This window comes from Notechis scutatus, chromosome 13 (genome assembly GCF_049901735.1).
Source record: "Notechis scutatus isolate UNSWTSFEM ecotype Mainland chromosome 13, rNotScu1.2, whole genome shotgun sequence".
Classification (NCBI taxonomy): domain Eukaryota; kingdom Metazoa; phylum Chordata; class Lepidosauria; order Squamata; family Elapidae; genus Notechis; species Notechis scutatus.
The window spans coordinates 12931477-12950619 of NC_142021.1; the positions used below are offsets into that span (position 1 = coordinate 12931477).

At 44.1% G+C, this 19143-nt stretch overlaps 1 protein-coding gene across 2 annotated transcripts in view; it reads right to left on the reverse strand.

Moving 5' to 3' along the window:
* The window catches only part of LIMK2 (LIM domain kinase 2), a 59959-nt gene that overhangs the window by 34799 nt on the left and 6017 nt on the right, over positions 1 to 19143 (reverse strand). For both annotated transcript variants that reach the window (XM_087943069.1, XM_087943072.1), the window contains exon 2: positions 16678 to 16777. In XM_087943069.1, coding sequence (XP_087799195.1) covers positions 16678 to 16777 — 100 coding nt within the window. The remainder of the gene's footprint in view (positions 1 to 16677; positions 16778 to 19143) is intronic.

Here is a 19143-nt window from a genome sequence, read left to right on the forward strand (position 1 = left end):
GGCTTAACTTGTGTTCATACTTCGAGTAGAAAGTATTTAGTAGACAGCTTATTTGCCTAATAACTGATGGTAGTCTGTAGGAGGCTGTAGACCCCACTTCTTGAAAAATAATCTTCTTCAAGCACATAATCTAGAAAACTCTCATGATTTGTCCTCATCTGTAGGAGCTTGATGGATGTGAGAACCCTTTACTTGAGTAAGTGGAAATTTCAGCTACAGCACTTCTGGGACAGGGATACTGTATTATTGTTTCGGTGCTCGTGTTGGAAATTCCCTATCTTGAATACCGCAAGGCATCGTATTTGGAACCAGTTTTCAAAATCATTCCCAAATTGTAGTGAGGTCAGAGTAGGGCTGGGACAGCTAACTTGGAACGGGAGATCAGTAGGGCTCCCCCAACTGCACGGAATCCAAGACCACCTTTTCCACGAGAATTGGATTGTTACGGTTCTTCATAGCACAGAATTCCCCCCTCCCCCCATCGCTTGCATTCACCCAAACTGGCTGGGAGCTTTTCAGGGGTCTTCTTAAGGGCCAGAGGAGATGCAGGAGCACCTGGCTCAATACGAAGGGTCTTTTCAGTTCCATGGTGCCCCAGTTTTGCAGTATCTTCCCCAAATACCATTAGCATCGAGACTGGTCGTGTCTACGGTATGTTTGCTTTGCAGGTCTCTGACTCTGCCTTAGCTTTAGGCTATTTTTGTGCCTCAAGACTTTGCTTTTCTGTGGGGACTGCCTTTTTAAAAAATCCTTACTGAAATTGTACTTGATTTATAGAACAGAATAGAATTCTTTATTGGCCAAGCGTGATTGGACACACAAGGAATTTGTCTTCGGTGCATAAGTTCTCAGTGTACATAAAAGATATAAGTGATCATGATCATAGCCATCATAAATACATTCATCATGAATCACAAGATGGAATAAGATAAAATAGAGTTGTTGTGAACAACTCCCAGAGGATTTTACTATAGAAACAGGGTGTCAGGATCCATGCCCTACATCTCCATTACCTCTGTTAAATGGTATCTCAGGGACAACAGAATTGGAAACTCTCCAAATATTCTATGTCTGTTTGAATTCTATCTAAAAACCCATATATTTTATTAGTCCTCTCAGTCATGCGTCATGGACCAATTCCTCCTAGTGCTAAACAAAGGCTGAGGGCAGCGACTTTATTTATTTAGCGTGTGACATCTACAGAGGTCATGCAATCACTGATATGCAAATGTTGGAATGTAATTGCTGCCTTTGTAGTTTTTGGCCTTGAGAGATGCAATATCCGGTGTGTATAGACTTTTAGCCGCTCTTTTAAGACAGTACATTGCCAGGCAGGGATAGACCATTGTGGAGGTAGTCTATATTTCATACCCCAGGGCATCAGTCCAAATTCATGCATGGCCCAGTCACAGAGGCCAATCAGATGCCCTCCAGGAAATACCAACGCAAATACACTTTGGCCCTTCTTAACACCAGCTTCTTCAACTGCCACCTCCAATTCTGGAAGAAAAACATAACCATCAGTGGCCATAAACACCTTCCAGAAATCAGCCTTCCTTTGTTTGAAAGACATCCATGCGCATCACAACATCGGCTAGTAATGGATTTCGGAGATTGTCTGCAGCAGGGGTCTCCAACCTTGGCAACTTTAAGACTTGTGGACTTCAACTCCCAGAGTTGATTCTGGGAGTTGAAGTCCACAAGTCTTAACGTTGCCAAGGTTGGAGACCCTTGATCTACAGTATGTGGATATATGGATCAGGACTTATTGCTGCCTGGAATCTCCTGTTTTCCAGTATAATTAGGCAATTGTTACATAGAGAATTCAGTCCTGGGATATAAAAAATGTTGCATTTTTTTTCACCCTGGAACCATGTTGATTGTGCCATTCCAGAAGACAATGGAACAGGCTGGCCTGGTTGGGATGTTCTGCTGAGTTTGCATCTCCTCCCTGGATTTGGGCCCGGCTTCTCTTCACATTCCACGCCAGAGATGGGAAGGAGCTTCTCTGCTGTACAGCACCAACACCACACACACACACACACTTGCAGTGCAGGCTGGGTCAGACTTTTCTGTATGTGTTGTCGCTGAGAGCTTCCTCAAAAGGCAACACACAACTGAGAAAAGTAAACAGAGGTAGTCCGTGACTTGCAACTGTCTAGTGACCGTACAGCGGCTCTGAAAAAAGTGCTTATGACAGTTTTTCACATTTAGGACCATTGCAAGCATCCTCATGGTCACGTGACCAAAATCCAGGCAGTTCACAACAGCCACATTTGTTCTGGGCTCAGGTGATCTCCATTTGTAACCATCCCATCTGGCTTCCAACAAGCAAAGGCAATGGGGAAGCTGGGTTTACTTAACAACTACGTGATTTCTCTTAACAACGTCAGGGTGTCAACCCTGAAGCTGACCTGACCCGGAGCTATCTTGGAGCTTCAGTGTTGCCACTATGGAGCTGAGGGATAGGGAGGGGGCAAATAGAGATAGCTGGGGTTTGTAGCCAAAATGAAATACTTTCTCTTGGGAACCAAGAACATTCTCACACCTGGTCAGAGAGAGGAGGGGTGTTGTCACCAGGCAACCAGACAGCACCTTGATTGGACCATGTGAATGACTGATTGGAGTTGTGGGAAAACGTTCTCTTTTAATTACGGTAGGTGAAAACTGCGGGAACCTTCAGAGTCGTTTTCACCAGATTTGGGCCAATATGATATCTCCAATAAAGCTATTCTTTGAGGAATTTGTCTGCCTCGGAGTTTTGCTTTCTATGGGTCTATTACTTGGAACCCTGTCGTAGTGATGTGCTTCACAACTGTGGCAAGAAAGTGGGTCATAAAATGGGGCAAAACGATGGCCTTGCTTAGCAAAGGAAATTTTGAGCTCCGCTGTGCTTGTTAAGTCGAGGACTCTCTGTAAAGAGGACTGCCGACATATCCCTTCAGGGCAGGAGGAATAGGACTGGGGCCTTCAGGTTCTCCCAGCTGGGAACCAGCCATTTTCTTTGACCCTGAATCTGCACCATCTATCACCAACTACAACAATGATGGCTAACCTTTTTGTTATGGTGTGCCAAAAGCTGTACGCGCGCAACAGCACACACAATGCAATGCCCCCCTCCCCCCCGTGCATGCGCACACAACACCCCTGCCCCACCCCTTTACCGGCACTGCACATGCACGCACCTTCCAGCTGATATTTGGCCCACTTGAGGCCATTTTCGCCCTCCCGGAGGCTACAGGGAAGCCTCTGCAGCCTGAAAAACGGGCCTTCTGGAAATACCAGAAGCGCCTGTTATTAGCCTCCAGAGGGCCTCCAGGGGGCCTCCGGAGCCCGTTTGGCCTCCAGGGGGCCTCCGGAGCCCGTTTGAGTCTGTTTTCACCCTCCCAAGGGCTCAATGGAAGCCTCTGCAGCCTTTGGAGGCCGAAAAACAGGCCCATTTCAGCACTTACGGTATTTCCAGAAGGCCAGTTTTTCGGCCTCCAAAGGCTGCAGAGGCTTCCCTCAAATGGGCCAAAAATCAGCTAGGAGGTACATGCATGCACAGTACAGATAAGTTTGACTGTGGCTCACGTGCCCGCACAAATGGCTCTGCGTGCCAACTGTGGCATGCATGCCATAGGTTCGCCATCACGGAACTACAACATCCAGTCTACAGTTTTCAGTTTGAGGCAGATTTTGAACTGCAGTTTACAGTTGAAACATCTGGTCAAATGTTGGCATTTCCAGTTCTTCCCTGTCCCCAGTTTCTACATTATTGAATGATGAAGAATTCTGGAGAAGTCAAACATGGCATGTTAAGGATTTATGGACCAACCCAACCATGAAAACAAGATGGTGATGGCTGATCCCTACCTCTTGCATGGGAGAAATTTAAAAACGTCAAGAAGCAAACAATGAGTCACCCTTGCTTTAAAATACACATAAGTTTTCAAAGTGTAGAAATCCATCACAAGGCAAGCCACCCCTCCTCCCAGCAAGGACGCAAAAGGTACATTTTGTAGTATTCTAAAAGGAAATGGAAGTTTCAGCTCTGCCCGGAGTTCACAAGATGGCTTGGTCTGAGGTGCAACACAAGAATTAAAGGAATGTATGCTTTGGAAGCAACCCTCCGATAGTGGGGAGAGACAAAGCAGGCACGAAATGGTGTGTTGACCAACTGGGTGTTACATGCTACTCCCGAGCTCAAAGAGCTGCACCAAAACTATTGTCCTTGTGGTATTGATTCTGCTCTTTGGACAGCTGCCCAACCCAAGTGATTTCATTGTGCAAGTTTGCTATGGAAACTGGTCTTGCTGAGCCCCACAAAGCCTCACGGAGGAGCTGGCAACATTTGGGTCTTTTCTTAAGAAACCTACCCCGGTTTCCTCAGTGAGGAAAAATTATAGGCCAGTCTTCAACTTGAGAGAGATGACGGAGGAGTTGGTGGCAAGCAGCTCCAAGTGTTTTGGAGGAAACAGATCACCCATTTTAAGCAGGCTCTGAAGTCAGCTATGGGGTTGAAATGGCCTTAGCCAGCCTGACAGGTGACCTTGGCTAGTCCAGAGAGTATCACTATTGAGTTTTTCTGAATTTTTCCATAAATTTTGATACCAGTTGGTATCTTCTGGATTTGGAAGGTATCTTCTAGATCTATGGACTCTAAGGGATCTGGGAATTGAGGTACTGCACTGCACTTGTTCCATTCCTATCCTTTGCAGTACTTCAACAGATGCTTGGTGACACAGTCACTCCTCCAAATTTACATGAAATCCCTCTAGGCGCCACTTTGTCATTGATATGAAACTGATGAGTGAGATCATCCTGGTGTTATCAAGATGCCAATGACGGTAACTTATTTCTCCATGCTATTACCTGAAAGTAATCTTCAACACCTCCAGCAGAAGGGCTGTGTTTCAGTGTATATGGGAACACTAATATTACCTGTATTTTCCCAATATTTTGTAGTAGCTGCACAGGACAGCCACATGATCTGAGATTAGTTAGTTTAGTTTATTGATTAGCCCATAGGCCATCTCAAAACACAGAGTTCCAAACACAAAATACTAATAAAAACCATTTAAAATCAAACTGGAATAAAACACAATAATTTAATATATAGATAAGTAAAATAAGATAAAATTATATTTCAGTATCACCCCTACAATCTACCCCAATCAGTCCCACATATGCCGATCTCAACCGAACCATTTTATTCAAGAACTGTGCCGTATTAAATGTTTTCAAATTCTGGCTGCACATAAAGTATGTTGGTTTAATATGGGGTTCCCAATGGGTCATTCGTTTAATCTATGAACCAAGGCACCTGCCTCTCACCCTCTGATACAAACAACAATCAAATAGTATGTGAGCCAAGCCTTCTACCTCCGCCCCTCCACAAGTGCCGATATGTCCAATGTATGGCATAGCCTGGGAACCTCCTATATCTGACCGTTGTATCAAGCTGTTTGAATCTCGTTGGCGTAAATATCTCTCTAAGATGTTTTGGCAATTGTAACTTTAAATAGCTGTCTACTTGAAAAGTATGTTTATATTCACACAGGCATTTCAAGTTACCGGCCTTCCTGAGAGTAGCTATATCATTTTGTGCTTCTCTATCCAGAATTCTTTGAGCAAATCTTTTTTTAACTTGTTCTCCTGTTACATAAGAGACAGGAAGGCGACAGCTTCTTACAAAATTTGTCAGGTTAGTGATCCAAGAGGTTTGTAGTTGTGATTTTATCTGCTCTAATAAACGTAACTTGGGGAGGGCTGATTCTGCTAACAATCACCCTCAATTTCAGAGCCAGGAAGTGGTGTTATGAATCTATTTCATTTGTTTCATTATTTTATTTTTGATTCATCAGAAAAGCCACATTAATATCAACAGAAACATTATTTTTAAACCCTATTTTTATACCTTCAAAGGATTTTCAGGGCAGGGGAACACACAAAGGGGAGGGTAAAACTTTTCAGTCAGCCCCTCCAAGAACTAGGGATTTTTTTAAAAACTCCACCCATCCTCGGTGGGACACATCCGTTGGCAAACTAGGTTCCTCCCTTATCCCATAAACCAGACCATCCACAATTGAGCCTCAGTGGCGCAGTGGTTAAAGTCCAGTACTGCAGGCTAATTCTGCTGGCTGCCGGCTGCCAGAAGTTCAGCAGTTTGATCCTCGAGGTTGACTCAGCCTTCCATCCTTCTGAGGTGGGTAAAATGAGGACCCAGATTATTGGGGGCAAGAGGCTGACTCTGTAAACTGCTTAGAGAGGGCTGGAAAGCCCTGTGAAGCGGCATATAAGTCTAAGGGCCATTGCTATTGCTGACTCTCAGCCCTGACCTTCTGGGCTGCCCTTCCTTTCCCACCATGCTGTTATGCAACTTTGGAGCATAAAAGTTCAAAGGGTCCAGCTGAGACAAGCGATGTGAAGGCATTCCATCTGGACACTCCTTTAAAGCCAGGCTAGGGATTCAGGATACTCCTTTACACAGGAAATGTCTTATGAAACCCAGGTCTGCTTCTGAATAAGAGTCTGGCAAGGAATCAACAGAAACTATCCTTTCCAGCAGAAGATATTTCGCAGCACTGAAGGGAAAGAGTTCAGGCAGGCAGAGGGACTTCCTAATCACAATCCCAAAGGTGCTATTCGAAAGGCTTCTTGGATGAGAACTGGACTTTCTTGGTTTTTTTTCTTGAAAATGTTTTGGTTCTCATCCAAGAAGCTACTTTAGTCCTGGCTTGAAGCTTCTTGGGTGAGATGCAAAACATTTTTAAGGGGGGGAAAAGCCCAAGAAAATCCTATTGCCTTTTGAACAGCACCTTTGGAACAACCATGACCTGGATGATTGACAAATGTCTCCACAGACATTTGCCTAATCACTTTTTTTTCCCAGTGAAATGTTTGACTCAGTCTTCCACAATGTGGATCCCTCCCAGCGATGTGCAATTCCAGGGCAACTGTGGCTGAGCATTTATTTAGTGTATCTACACACATATTTACCAACCCATTCAGATAATGGAAGATAAAGCTATGCTATGCTGGCATTAAGGAGAAACTTCCTAACAGTGAGGACAATCAGCCAGTGGAACAGAAGTTGCCTCCAGAAATTATGGGTGGTCCATCACTGGAGGTTTTTAAGAGGAGACTGGACAGTCCCTTGTCTGAGAGGGCATAGGTTCTCCTGCTTGAGCAAGGGGCTGGACTAGAAGACCTCCAAGGTCCCTTTCCAGCCTATTCTTATTCTATTCTATTTCTCCTTTTAAAGGCAACTTCCCCATTACAAAGGACCATGGGTCTCTTCCAAAGACTTCTGGGCACCGCAGTCCAATGACAGCAGGAAATAATGCCCGTCCTTGGTACCACCATCTCTGGGCGAACTGGGTCCCTTCTCCAACTGCACAACCAAAAGTGCAGACTTCAGCTGTCAGACCCAGCAGACAGCTTGGCCATTCCTGAGAACTCTAGAAGGCCATGGATTTGGAGACCATCCAGCCTGGCGAGGGCTGGGCTCCAAATTGAAGACAAAAGGAATCCAGCGTGAGCATTTAATGCGGTGGAAAAGTAGCAGGGCATAATCATTTAAACACAATCTAGTGCAACGAAATCCAATCTGGTATTTGCGAGGCAGCTCCAGGGCGTCCTGCTCAGCACAGAAACGGTGGCACCCCATTGTGCTAGGCCAGGGCCTCCAAACTCGGCATTTCAAGATTTGCAGACTTCAACTCCCAGAATCCCCCAGGCAGCACGCGCCCAGCCACTTCAGAACCAGCCGATTTGGTGACTCGTGACATCCTCCCGAGACAGGACCAACCTGGAGCTTGGCCGGGCTTGGCCCCAGCGCTGAAGAGCAAGGCGTCTTCCTTTCCATGCCCTTCCTGCCCTCTGGGCTCAGCCAAGGAGGGGAGAGGAAGGCAACGTGCCTCTTCAGGGGATTGTGCTGAGATTAGGCAGGTTGCGCCACCACTCCTGGGAGAGGGCTGGCCCCGGACAAAGCCTGACATGGAGACCCGAGCACATTCCTGGCAGGCCGTTGGTGACACATTAACTGCTCAGAAGGGGCCGCATGGGAGGGAGCCTGCTGCCGGCGACTGCCGTGCGGGAGGACAGGGTGGGAAGGAAACCATCAGGAGGGCTCCGATGTTTGTTTCCACAGAGCTGGAGGTCCGCCCCATGTCCAGGAACAAAAACAGCGAAGGCAAGGCTGCACTCGGGAGTCGGAGCACAAACCAATTCTGTCGTCCCCCCCGCCCCGGCCCCCATCATGTATTACAAACAAAACACAACCCTTCTACTTCACTCAACAGCCAGAAGAAAGAGAGATGTCTCTACGAAACACTTAAAAATGGATATAACTAAACATAAAATGGGTCTAATAGAAAAAGAAGAATTAGCACAGAAAATTAGAGGTGCTAAACAGAATTACTTTGAAGATGCAAAGAAACCAGGTAGATGGTTAGCATATAAATTGAGATAGGAGAAAGAATCAAGGAAAATATTGCAATTTATAGATGATCAAGGCCAAGTTTGCTAGGATAGTAAAGAGAAGAAGGAAATCATTCGAGACTATTATGGGAAACTATACACACAAGAGAATATTGATGAGGAAAGAGTCAAACAGTACCTACAGAATGCTAAGTTACCCCAGATACCTAAAGAGATTGAAACAATGTTAGAAAGCAATATAACGATGATGGAGTTAACTGAAGCACTCAAGAAGCAAAATAATGGAAAGGCACCAGGCCCAGATGGACTTCCGGCAGAATTTTACAAAACATTACAAGAATCGTTGAATCTTCTATTGCTAGAAGTTATGAATGAAGTTATGTTAAAGAAGAGGATACCTAAATCATGGTCAGAAGCTTATATTACACTTGTTCCAAAAGAGGCCGATCCATTACAAATCAAGAACTATAGACCTATTTCCCTACTAAACGCAGATTATAAATTTTTTGCTTCAATATTGGCAGAAAGGCTTAAAAATATTTAAATAATTTTATTCATCTTGATCAAAATGGATTTCTGCCAAAGAGACAAATTAAAGATAATATGACAGTAATATGAGAGTAATCTTGGACACTTTGGAATATTAGGAGGCACATCCTGAAAAACAAATGGCTTTGATATTTCTAGATGCACAGAAGGCATTTGATAATGTGAATTGGCGATTCATGTTGTTACTGCTGGAACAGATGGGCTTCACTAGAAAATTTATTCAAGCAATAGAAGCTATATACTATAAGCAAATGGCAAAGGTAATGATAGAGGGAGAACTGACAGACTCTATTGATATAAGAAAAGGAACAAGACAAGGATGCCCACTATCACCTCTGTTGTTTGTGTTAACTTTGGAAATGCTAAATAGAAATATTAGAGATGAAAAGAATATAAAAGGGATGAAAATTAAAAAGGAAGAATTTAAGTTGCAAGCGTTTGCAGATGATCTGGTTTTTATTCTAGAAGAACCACTAGAAACAGCATCAAAATTGATAGAAAAGATAGAGACATATGGAAAGGTGGCTGGTTTGAAAATAAATAAAGATAAGACAAAGATCTTGACAAAGAATGTGCTATCAAGACAAAAGGAAGAACTGGCAGGTCTATTGAAAATTCAGGTCACGAATAAGATCAAGTACTTGGGGATATACTTGACAGCAAGATGCAGTACACTAAAAGAAAATAACTATATCAAACTTAAACAGCAGATAGCGCTGGATTTGGCGAAATGGGAAAAATTACAACTGTCAATAATAGGGAGAATATCAACAATCAAGATGAATATATCACCCAGAATTTTATATTTGTTTCAAACAATTCCAATTAGGCTTGGAAAAGACTATTTTGAAGATTTAAATAAAATTGTGTTGAAATTTATATGGCAAGGTAAGAAAGCGAGAATAAAGTTAAAACTTTTGCAAGATGCTAGAATAAGAGGAGGATTTGGTTTGCCTAATTGGGAGTTGTATTACCAAGCTACAAATTTGACGTGGGTTAAGGAAGGGGTAACACTAAGAAATACTAGATTGTTGACATTAGAAGGACATGATCTGTTGTTGGGGTGGCATGCTTTTCTATGGTATAAAGGAACTAAAACACAGGGGTACTTTAGAAGACATTATATACGGGAGTCTCTGTGGTTAAACTGGGAAAAGATTAAAAGACAATGTTATTTGAAAATTCCAGTCTGGCTATCGACTATTGAAGCATTTTCTTATCCTATAATATAAAAAAAGGAACAAACAGATATGGTGAAATATTGAATGAAAAGGGTGAACTTAAATCTATACAAAAACTAGAGGAACAAGGTATAATGATGAATTGGTTTTCATATGCGCAAATACATTCAAGGTATGATAAAGATTTTAAAACAGAAGGTTTCTATGATAAACTGACTGATTTAGATAAGATTTTGACAGGTACTGATGAAAAGGTGATTAAAAAATTGTATGGATATTTATTAGAAATTAAACTAGAAGAAGAACAAATTAAAGAAACTGTGATTGCTTGGGGGAAGAATTTTGGATATGGGATTGATCTAGAGAAATGGCAAAAATTGTGGTCTCAAAATTATAAAATGACAATGTCAACAGCATATAAAGAAAATTTGTATAAGATGTTTTACAGGTGGCATTTCCCCCCGACAAGAATAGCAAGAATATTCAAGAATAAATCCAAAAAATGTTGGAAATGTCATCAGACACCTGGCTCATATTACCATACGTGGTGGACTTGTGCTGATGCTAAAAAATACTGGACTAAAATCCACACGTGGTTGGAAAAAATGACAAAAAAGCATATAGACTTAAAACCAGAGATATTTTTATTGGGAATTTTACCTGAAATATATAGTAAAGATTTGAAATACCTGATTGTAAATGTATTAACAGCGGCTAGGATTGTATTTGCTAAAAACTGGAAAAATGAGAAAATACCATCACAGAAACACTTCCAATTTTTAAGGGACAAGTCTCGGTTTAAAGAAACACAGAAAGCTGATGGCAGAAAAAGATCTAGTGGCCCAGCAAATCTGCCCTTGGAATTTGTTTTCTCTTTTCTTTTTAATTCTTTTTAATTTTTTATTTTTTATTATTTTTTATTTTTAGTTTTGGTCAAATTAACTGATTAACAGAGTTGGAAGGGACCTTGTAAGTCATCTAGTCCAACCTCTTGCCTAAGCAAGAGACCGTACATCATTTCTGACAGATGTCCAATCTCTTCTAGAAAGCCTCCAGGGATGAAGCTCCAACAACTTCCGAAGGCAACTTCTCTTCCATGGGTTGATTGTTCTCACTGTCAGAAAATTTCTCCTTAGTTCCAGGATGAATCAATCTCTCCTTGATCAGTTTCCATCCATTATTCCTTGTCTGGCCTTTGGGTGCTTTGGAAAATAGCTTGACCCCCTCCTCCTCTCTGTGGCAGTCCCTCAAATATTGGAAGATGCTCTCCTGTCTCCCCTGGTCCTTCTCTTCCCTAGACTAGCCAGGCCCAGTTCCTGCAACTGTTCTTCGTATGTTCTTCAAATGATGGACATAACGTTTATCCCACTCAATGACTGATGACTGATGAACCACCACTTCCACTGGAAGTTGGTTCCAAGCTTCCACTCCTCTTTTCTGCGACATAAGGCCTTCTCCTATTATCCTTGAACTTCCTTCCTGTCAATTTGGGGTTCTGCTGCCCCAAACTGTTCTTGAGTTTTGGCTTAATGGCCTGAGAGGCAGAAACAGGGCACTAAGATTTTCTGGAGGGGAGAGACGCTCTGTTTTCTTTGTGTGTGGGGAGGCTTGAGGGGCAAAGAGCAGGACAGACCAAAGCCTGGGGGGCTCTGCCATGCAGCCCCCTCAGCGCATTCTTGGCCAGGATACAGCAAGCGCTCCCAGAGCGAGAGAAGGGAGGGGAGGCAAGCAGAGGGTCACCCACCCAGAAGAACAAGAAGTCCGGGGGCATTACGGGGCCTTTGGCATGTTTGCAATCCACTTGTGTTGCCCAAGAGAAAAATGAAGATATGGAAGATATGGAAGATGGCCAACGAGGCATCTCTGACCCTCCTTCCTCAGGGACGATCACCAAGTCACTGCTGGTTTCAACCGCAGGCCGTGTTCATGGCCCTCCCACCCACCTCAGTCCCCTGGCAACTGTCCTGCTACTGGCTCCAGGCCAGTTCCTGCCCCAGCCAGGTCCCACCCGGTGTGGAGGGATGGTGAGCCAGAGCTCAGTGGGGAGGGCCCTTCCCAGCAACGTCCCTTGTCCGGCACCTCCACCCCGAGCTGGAGCGTAATGGGGGCTCGGGGCTGCATGCTGCGGTTGCTGAAGGGGCTGCACAGAAGGACAGAGCAGCAGCCTCGCACAAGGGCTGCGAGATCCTCCTAGGTCGGGTTCAGTGCCAAGAAGCAAAGTGAGAAATTCCTGGCCAGAGTATGATGCCTTTCTATCCTCCCCCTTGGGGGGGTTAACCCTCTTTCTTGTTTTGGCCCGGATAGGGGTTTTTAACTTAATAACCCACATTTTTTTTTTTTTTAATTTTTTTTTTGACTTAAAAAATTTTTTTTTTTTTTTTTTTTTTTTTTTTTTTTTTTTTTTTTTTAATTTTTTTTTTTTTTTTGTGGTGGGAATATTTTTTTTTTTTTATATATATTTTTTTTTTTTTTTTTTTTTTGGGGTTTTTTTTTTGGGGTTTTGTGGGAGGAAAGGGGGAGGGCTAAATTAATATTTAAAATAACGCCTAATACCCAATCTGATTCTGCTTAGTACATTCTACCTGCTAACCTTTAAAAAGAGAAAATAATAATAATAATAAGTCCATAATTAATATAATTAAATAATAAATCTAAATGTTAAATCTTATAACATTCCAAGTCTATTTCAAAGGACAAGTGCTACAATAATGAGTTTATAATAAAATCAAAACAATAGTCAATTAAACTTTTTAATTAAACTCAGTATTTTAAACATTCCTTTTAATATTTTGTTAAATTTTAAAATCTGTCATTACTAAACATTTCAATATTTTGATCTTTTATTAATTCTTATAACATTCTAGTTTTCTATTTCTAATACAAGTACTACAATACCATCTTATGTACCTTGCAGAATCTTCTTTTTTAAAGAAATTATACATTACCCTTTATCCCTAAAAAAAATTCCTTTTTTCCCATCTTGTTAAACAAGTTTTCTTTATAAGATGTGGCTAAAGTAATCTTTTTATTCCTATCCCAGATTTGCTGCCATTGATCCAGATTTATGTTATAGCCGAAATTTCTAGCCCAAGTTAACATTGGTTCTTTCACCTGCTCCTCATAAGCGTCTGAATGTTAATCACGTGTCTATGGGGAATGCTGCAATGGACATAAGTGTGAAAAATGGTCATAAGTCGCTTTTTTCAGTGATGTTGTAACTTTCAATGAAGTTACATGAACTGTTGTAAGTTGAGGACCTTACCTGTAAAGCCTGGGCAGAGTAAAACTCAAGCCACAAAGGAGCCCAACCTCCCTCCCTCCCTCCAAGTAAGAGGGTAGAACCAGCCTTAACCCTGGGAAGCAGTCCTGGTTGGGGCAGAGGGAGAGGCGGTCTGGGGACGGATGAACCACTTCCAGCTCACCTGGCAAGCCAATTCAATCAGCTCCTGGCAAACAGGCCACCCTGGATGGCTGGGAAGCATCCCAAGAGTCCCTGCTCCAATTTTCCCCCTGGTCTTGTCAGGTCGGCCGAGCTAAGGATGATGGGCCCAAAGTCACCCAGCCAACTCCCGTGAATGGGATCTGGCCCACCCTGCACGACACCTGGGCCGCCTCCTCCTTCCGCCTATTAATCTACGCCAGCTGTTAGAGGCGACACGCGTCCTATTTAAAACAGCAACAGACAAAACCAGCAAAACATAACCGGATCAGAGTATCAGGAAGACACCATTTCCTGATTTTAAAAAAAGCCTCGTTGTTGGGGACAGACTTTCCCAGAGCAGCCAGAGGGGCCTCCCTCTGAAAGAGTCCCCCAAAGCACCCCAACCTTTCACCTGGGTTCCTTCCAAGCTCTCCTGGGCAGGCTGAGCACTAAATGTCTGACAAGGTCACCACCAGTGCCCTTTGAACTGACCCTTCATAGCTGTGACATAAAACACAGGAGCAGAAGATCATTTGTGGCTGCTATCTTAAAGGGGTTTTTTTGGGGGGGTGGGGGGTGGGGGGGCTGTGCCCTGCAGATACTCTCATTTATCCCCATTCCAAACCCTTGAAAGCCAAAACAGGTTTCAGAGCCATCACTCGGGGCACAATGAAGGAACCCAGCTGAAACTCCCAGATTAACAGAGTTGGAAGGGACCTTGTAGGTCATCTAGTCCAGGGGTCCCCAACCGCCGGTCCGCGGACCGATACCGTCCGCGGAACAACTCTTACCGGGCCGCTGAGTTGCTGGCGCCGCCATCTTTTTGGTAAAAGTGCTTCCGGTGAGCTTTTCCGGGTAGAAAGCTCACCGGAAGCACGTTTCATCAAAAAGATGGCGGCGCCAGCACTCGTGAGCTTCTCCGGGCTCACCGAGCGCTATGCGCCATTTTTGATGAAACGTGCTCCCGTGACCTCACCGGAAGCACGTTTTCATCAAAAAGATGGCGGCGCCCAGCTGATGCCGGTACCAGGTCGCGGCGCCCAGCTGATGCCGGTACCGGGTCACAAGGCCAAAAAGGTTGGGGATCACTGATCTAGTCCAACCCTCTGCCCAAGCAGACCCTACAACATTTCTGACAGAAGGCAGTCTCTTCTTGAAAGCCTCTAGTGATGAAGCTCCCACAATTTCTGAAGGCAACTTCTGTTCCATCGGTTGATTGCTCTCACTGTGAGGAAATGCCTCCTTGTTTCCAGGTTGAATCTCTCCTTGTTCAGTTTCCATCCATTGTTCCTTCTCTAGCCTTCAGGTGCCTTGGAAAATAATTTGACCCCTTCCTCTCTGTGGCAGCCCCTCAAATATGGGAACATTACTATCCTGTCTCCCCTGCTCCTTCTCTTCCCTAGACTAGCCAGGCCCAGTTCCTGCAACCATTCTTCATATGTTTTAGTCTCCAGCACTTTGATAATCTTAGATAGATTCAGATTAACAGAGTTGGAAGAGACCATTCTAGTCCAACCCCTTGTCCAAGCAGGAGACCCTACACCATTTCTGACAAATGACAGTCTAGTCTCTTCTTGAAAGCTTCCAGGAATGAAGCTCCCACAACTTCTGAAGACAACTTCTGTTCCGTTGCCTGACTTGCTGGGTCAAACAGAAGCCCCAAAGGCAGCTGGCAGCATGCAGCGAGGAAGGCTACAACACAGCCATTACTTGCTTGACCCTTCTCTGCCCCGGCCATTTGTCCTGCTTTGTAATTCCCAGACTCAGAAGAGGCCACTGAGGTCCCAGGTCAGGGGCAGGAGCCCAGATGCAGGCATCCCAACAACACCGGCTGTCTTCTGCTCAAAAGCATCCAGAGGAGAGAGCTCATCAAACCCTCTGGCTCAGAGGCTCCAGTACTTAAACGCCTGGGGATTTTTTTCCCTCAGTATTTAATCAGGCTATTTTGCATCTAACTTCAATATGTTTTCCAGATCGTGGAGCTTTGCTTGATAAGAAAGAGAGCTTGATCTTCAGATATTTCACCCTCAGCAAGTGTCACTCAGTTGTCTTTCCTCAAGACCAGACATATATGCCTATATCTCTCTTCAGTCAATCTTTCTTCACCGGGCTTTGCGTCTATTTCCCCATTATACTTACTTCCCTTGTTTAAACTCATTCCAGTTGATCTGAATTCTTCTTACACAGCGATACCCAGAAGAAAACATGACACCCAAGATGGGATATAAGGGATATAACTTTTAGTAAAAAAAATAAATAATAAATTCTGTGATTTTTCTCACTATGCAACAAAAAATTATCAAAACAGCGGATATTAAATGTTCTCCAAATAGAACCAGTACTGAATCATTACAATTCAGCTGTATTGAATCAGTACAATAACACAGTGTAAGGACAAGGTAAGGAACAGAAAAGTAAAACCAAAATCTCCATAAATGTTTAGATTGCCTTTCGTTTTTCACGAAGAATAAAGAGAGAGAGATAATAAAAATCCATTCTCCAGACTTCAGATGCCACAGACATAATTTGCTCCAGGTTTCACCACCAAACAATAGCTCTTTTGTCTCCAAAGCTATCCTTACAATGATGTCATTTACCATAGTTATACATAGACTTTGCCTCTATTTGCAATTATGCAATCGGCATTTTTACATCATTTGCACCACTGAAAATTAAGTGATGACATAAACAGCGAAGTATGCAACTCTGCAAATTATCCAGATTTATGAAGATGACCTCAACGACTTAACTTCAGATGTACCAGATTTCTCCTCTTTAAAGTGAGGTTTTATTTTACTGGGGGAGGAGCTCAGCCTATATTGGGAGGCGGGGTCTCAAGGGAATGATAATCTGATGAGCAGGCTCCCGTTTGTAATTTGACCTCCCTCTTAGCCCTTGCATGATATTATTAATTTTTGTGCTTTTTACAGGTTTTCAAAATAAGTCTTTTATGATCTGTCACGAGACAGGTAGACAGATAGACATTGGTAGATGCTGTAACACACCTAATGAGCTGCATGTTCTGAATTTCTACAGTCCAGCATAGAATTCCCAGCCTTCCCAGGCTACAGCCGAAGCAACAAAAGGAACCCTTTGACCTACCGGAAACAGGAAATATGCCAAGTTTCATTTACAGTCTTGAAGAGACGTTGACCAGCTGCGATGCTATTGCCACATCCCAGGCACTTCCAATCTTCTTCGCCTATATGGAACACAGAGAATGGATACTTCAGCAGATGCTTTTCACCAGGTATATGGAAACAGGACCAGAGGTGGGATTCAGCAGGTTCTGACCAGTCCTGGAGACCCGGTAGCGGAAATTCTGACTAGTTCGGAGAACTGGCCAATACCGCCTCTGACTGGCCCCGCCAACCCCATCTCTTCTCTGCCTCCCACTGAGTCCCAGCTGATCGGCTGGGTTTCCTTTGGTTGCCCGGCACAGGAGAACGGAGCTGGAAAGCAGGTTAGTGGGGTGCGGAGGGAAGGGGGATTTTACAGTATCCTTCCCCTGCCACACCCACCAAGCCACACCCACCAAGCCAAGCCACGCCCGCAGAACCAGTAGCCAATCTTTTTGAATCCCACCACTGATGTTCTGACCCAAACCTGGTTCCAAGAGAGTACAGCACAACCTTTTACTGTTTCATTTACGAATCCTGTTTCTTCACAGAGAAAAGGCTGCTTCCAACTATAATTAGCTCTGATAAGGAAAAGCTTTGGCAAGTTTTTGCAAATCTGCCAAGAACACCAGATAAAGTTCCTAAACAATAAATCAAAGAGTCTCCAGACACCAACTCAGATATTCTAACGTCCACCAGGCTCGAGTATCAAACTTCTTTGCCTTCTGCAAAGAACTGCAGTTTCTCAGCTGGCTTTTATCTTCTCAGGGAGGGGCAGCCTTACTCCCGAGTCGCCCGTGCTGCTGCAGCTGCTCTTTCCTTCGAGCAGCCCTGCGTGCATGTGCACTGGGCACAGGGTCCTTGGGGTCTTCTGCATCACTGCTGCCAGCCTCCACAATCTCCAAAGGCCGCATTCCACTCCGATGGTCCTGGCCCTGTCCCTGCATCACACAAAGGCCCCTCATCCGAGTTCTCGCTCTCCGAGACCTCAACCATCCGCACCTGCTGCCGGCGAACCACAACAACTGAACAGGATATCAAGAAAGTCTAGTTATAGGAAAAGACCAATACTGTATGGGAGACTCTTCTCCAACCTGTCATCTAGACAGTCGGCCAGATGCTCCTAGGAAGACCGAAAGCAGGAGATGAAGGCAAGAAGTCCATTTCTAACAACTAATATCCACCACAATTGGGTCTCCAAGGAGCACAACTGCATAGGCTAAATTATAGGCTAATGGTTGAATTTGAGAAACCCGGCCGAAATCTATCCATGCCACTGGCTGCGTCACAAGGCAGCCCAACAAAGGGGTGTAAAACAGTTGCTTAAACAATCACGCAGCTAAGAAAGACTTTCTCCGTCAATGAGTTGCTTCACAGGTTCTTCAAGAGAAGCAAATAGCTTCACTCATAACAATGACTTGGGCTGACTGTCTCCTCCCCAGACAACCTCTTGGCAATCCCCAACTTCAGTTGAAATGCCTGTAGATTTTTATGCCTGGTCAACTCTACTCTCAAGGCGGGGTGGGTGGGGAGGTGTGTGTTAGGGCAGGGGTCTCCAACCTTGGCAACTTTAAGCCTGGAGGACTTCAACTCCCAGAATTCCCCAGCCAGCTTTGCTGGCTGGGGAATTCTGGGAGTTGAAGTCCTCCAGGCTTAAAGTTGCCAAGGTTGGAGACCCCTGTGTTAGGGAATCACCTTTGGCCACAGCCTTGAACTACTTTAGCCCATGGTTACCAGCTGGAACTAAAAACTCCCTACTGGACACACGACTACCAAAAGAAAATGACTGCTGTCAAAACTGCTGGTATCCAAGTTGTGATTCTCAAAGTTTCACATTGATGTACTGGCTGCATTCCTAAGCCTACTCAGTTTTTATGGAGACTATACTGGTGTGTGTTTTCACGGCTGTTGGGCCTCGGGTATAATGACTGTGATCAAGATCAGGGGTCTCAACCTTGCCCCCTTTAAGACTTGTGGATTTCAGCTCCTAGAATTCCTCAGCCAGCTTTGCTTTGCTGGCTGAGGAATTCTAGGAGTTGAAGTCCACAAGTCTTAAAGGGGCCAATGTTGGAGACCCCTGATCTAGAGAAGAGATTTCCTCCCTCTGAAGATGCCAGCCATAGTTACCAGTGAAGCATCAGGATTTTTTTTTTTAAACCATGGTCACTAAACCCTGAAACCCAACACAGGGCACTGTTGGAACTCAGTAACACTGAGCAACACTGTCAAGAATGTTGAAGGGAGAGGAGGAAAAAAGATTTTGAAAATGGAGTTCCCTGCAGATGGCTCTCACTTGCTTGCAGCCGATAAATGCATCCTGGCTAATCTGCTGATGGACCCGCAGGGGAACATCGGTTCAACAAATTCCCAAAATATCTGTGTCTACCAATTATTTCTCATCATGCCAGCTTGCTATTCTGGTTCAGACAAAAGCCTTCTGCTGTGGGCT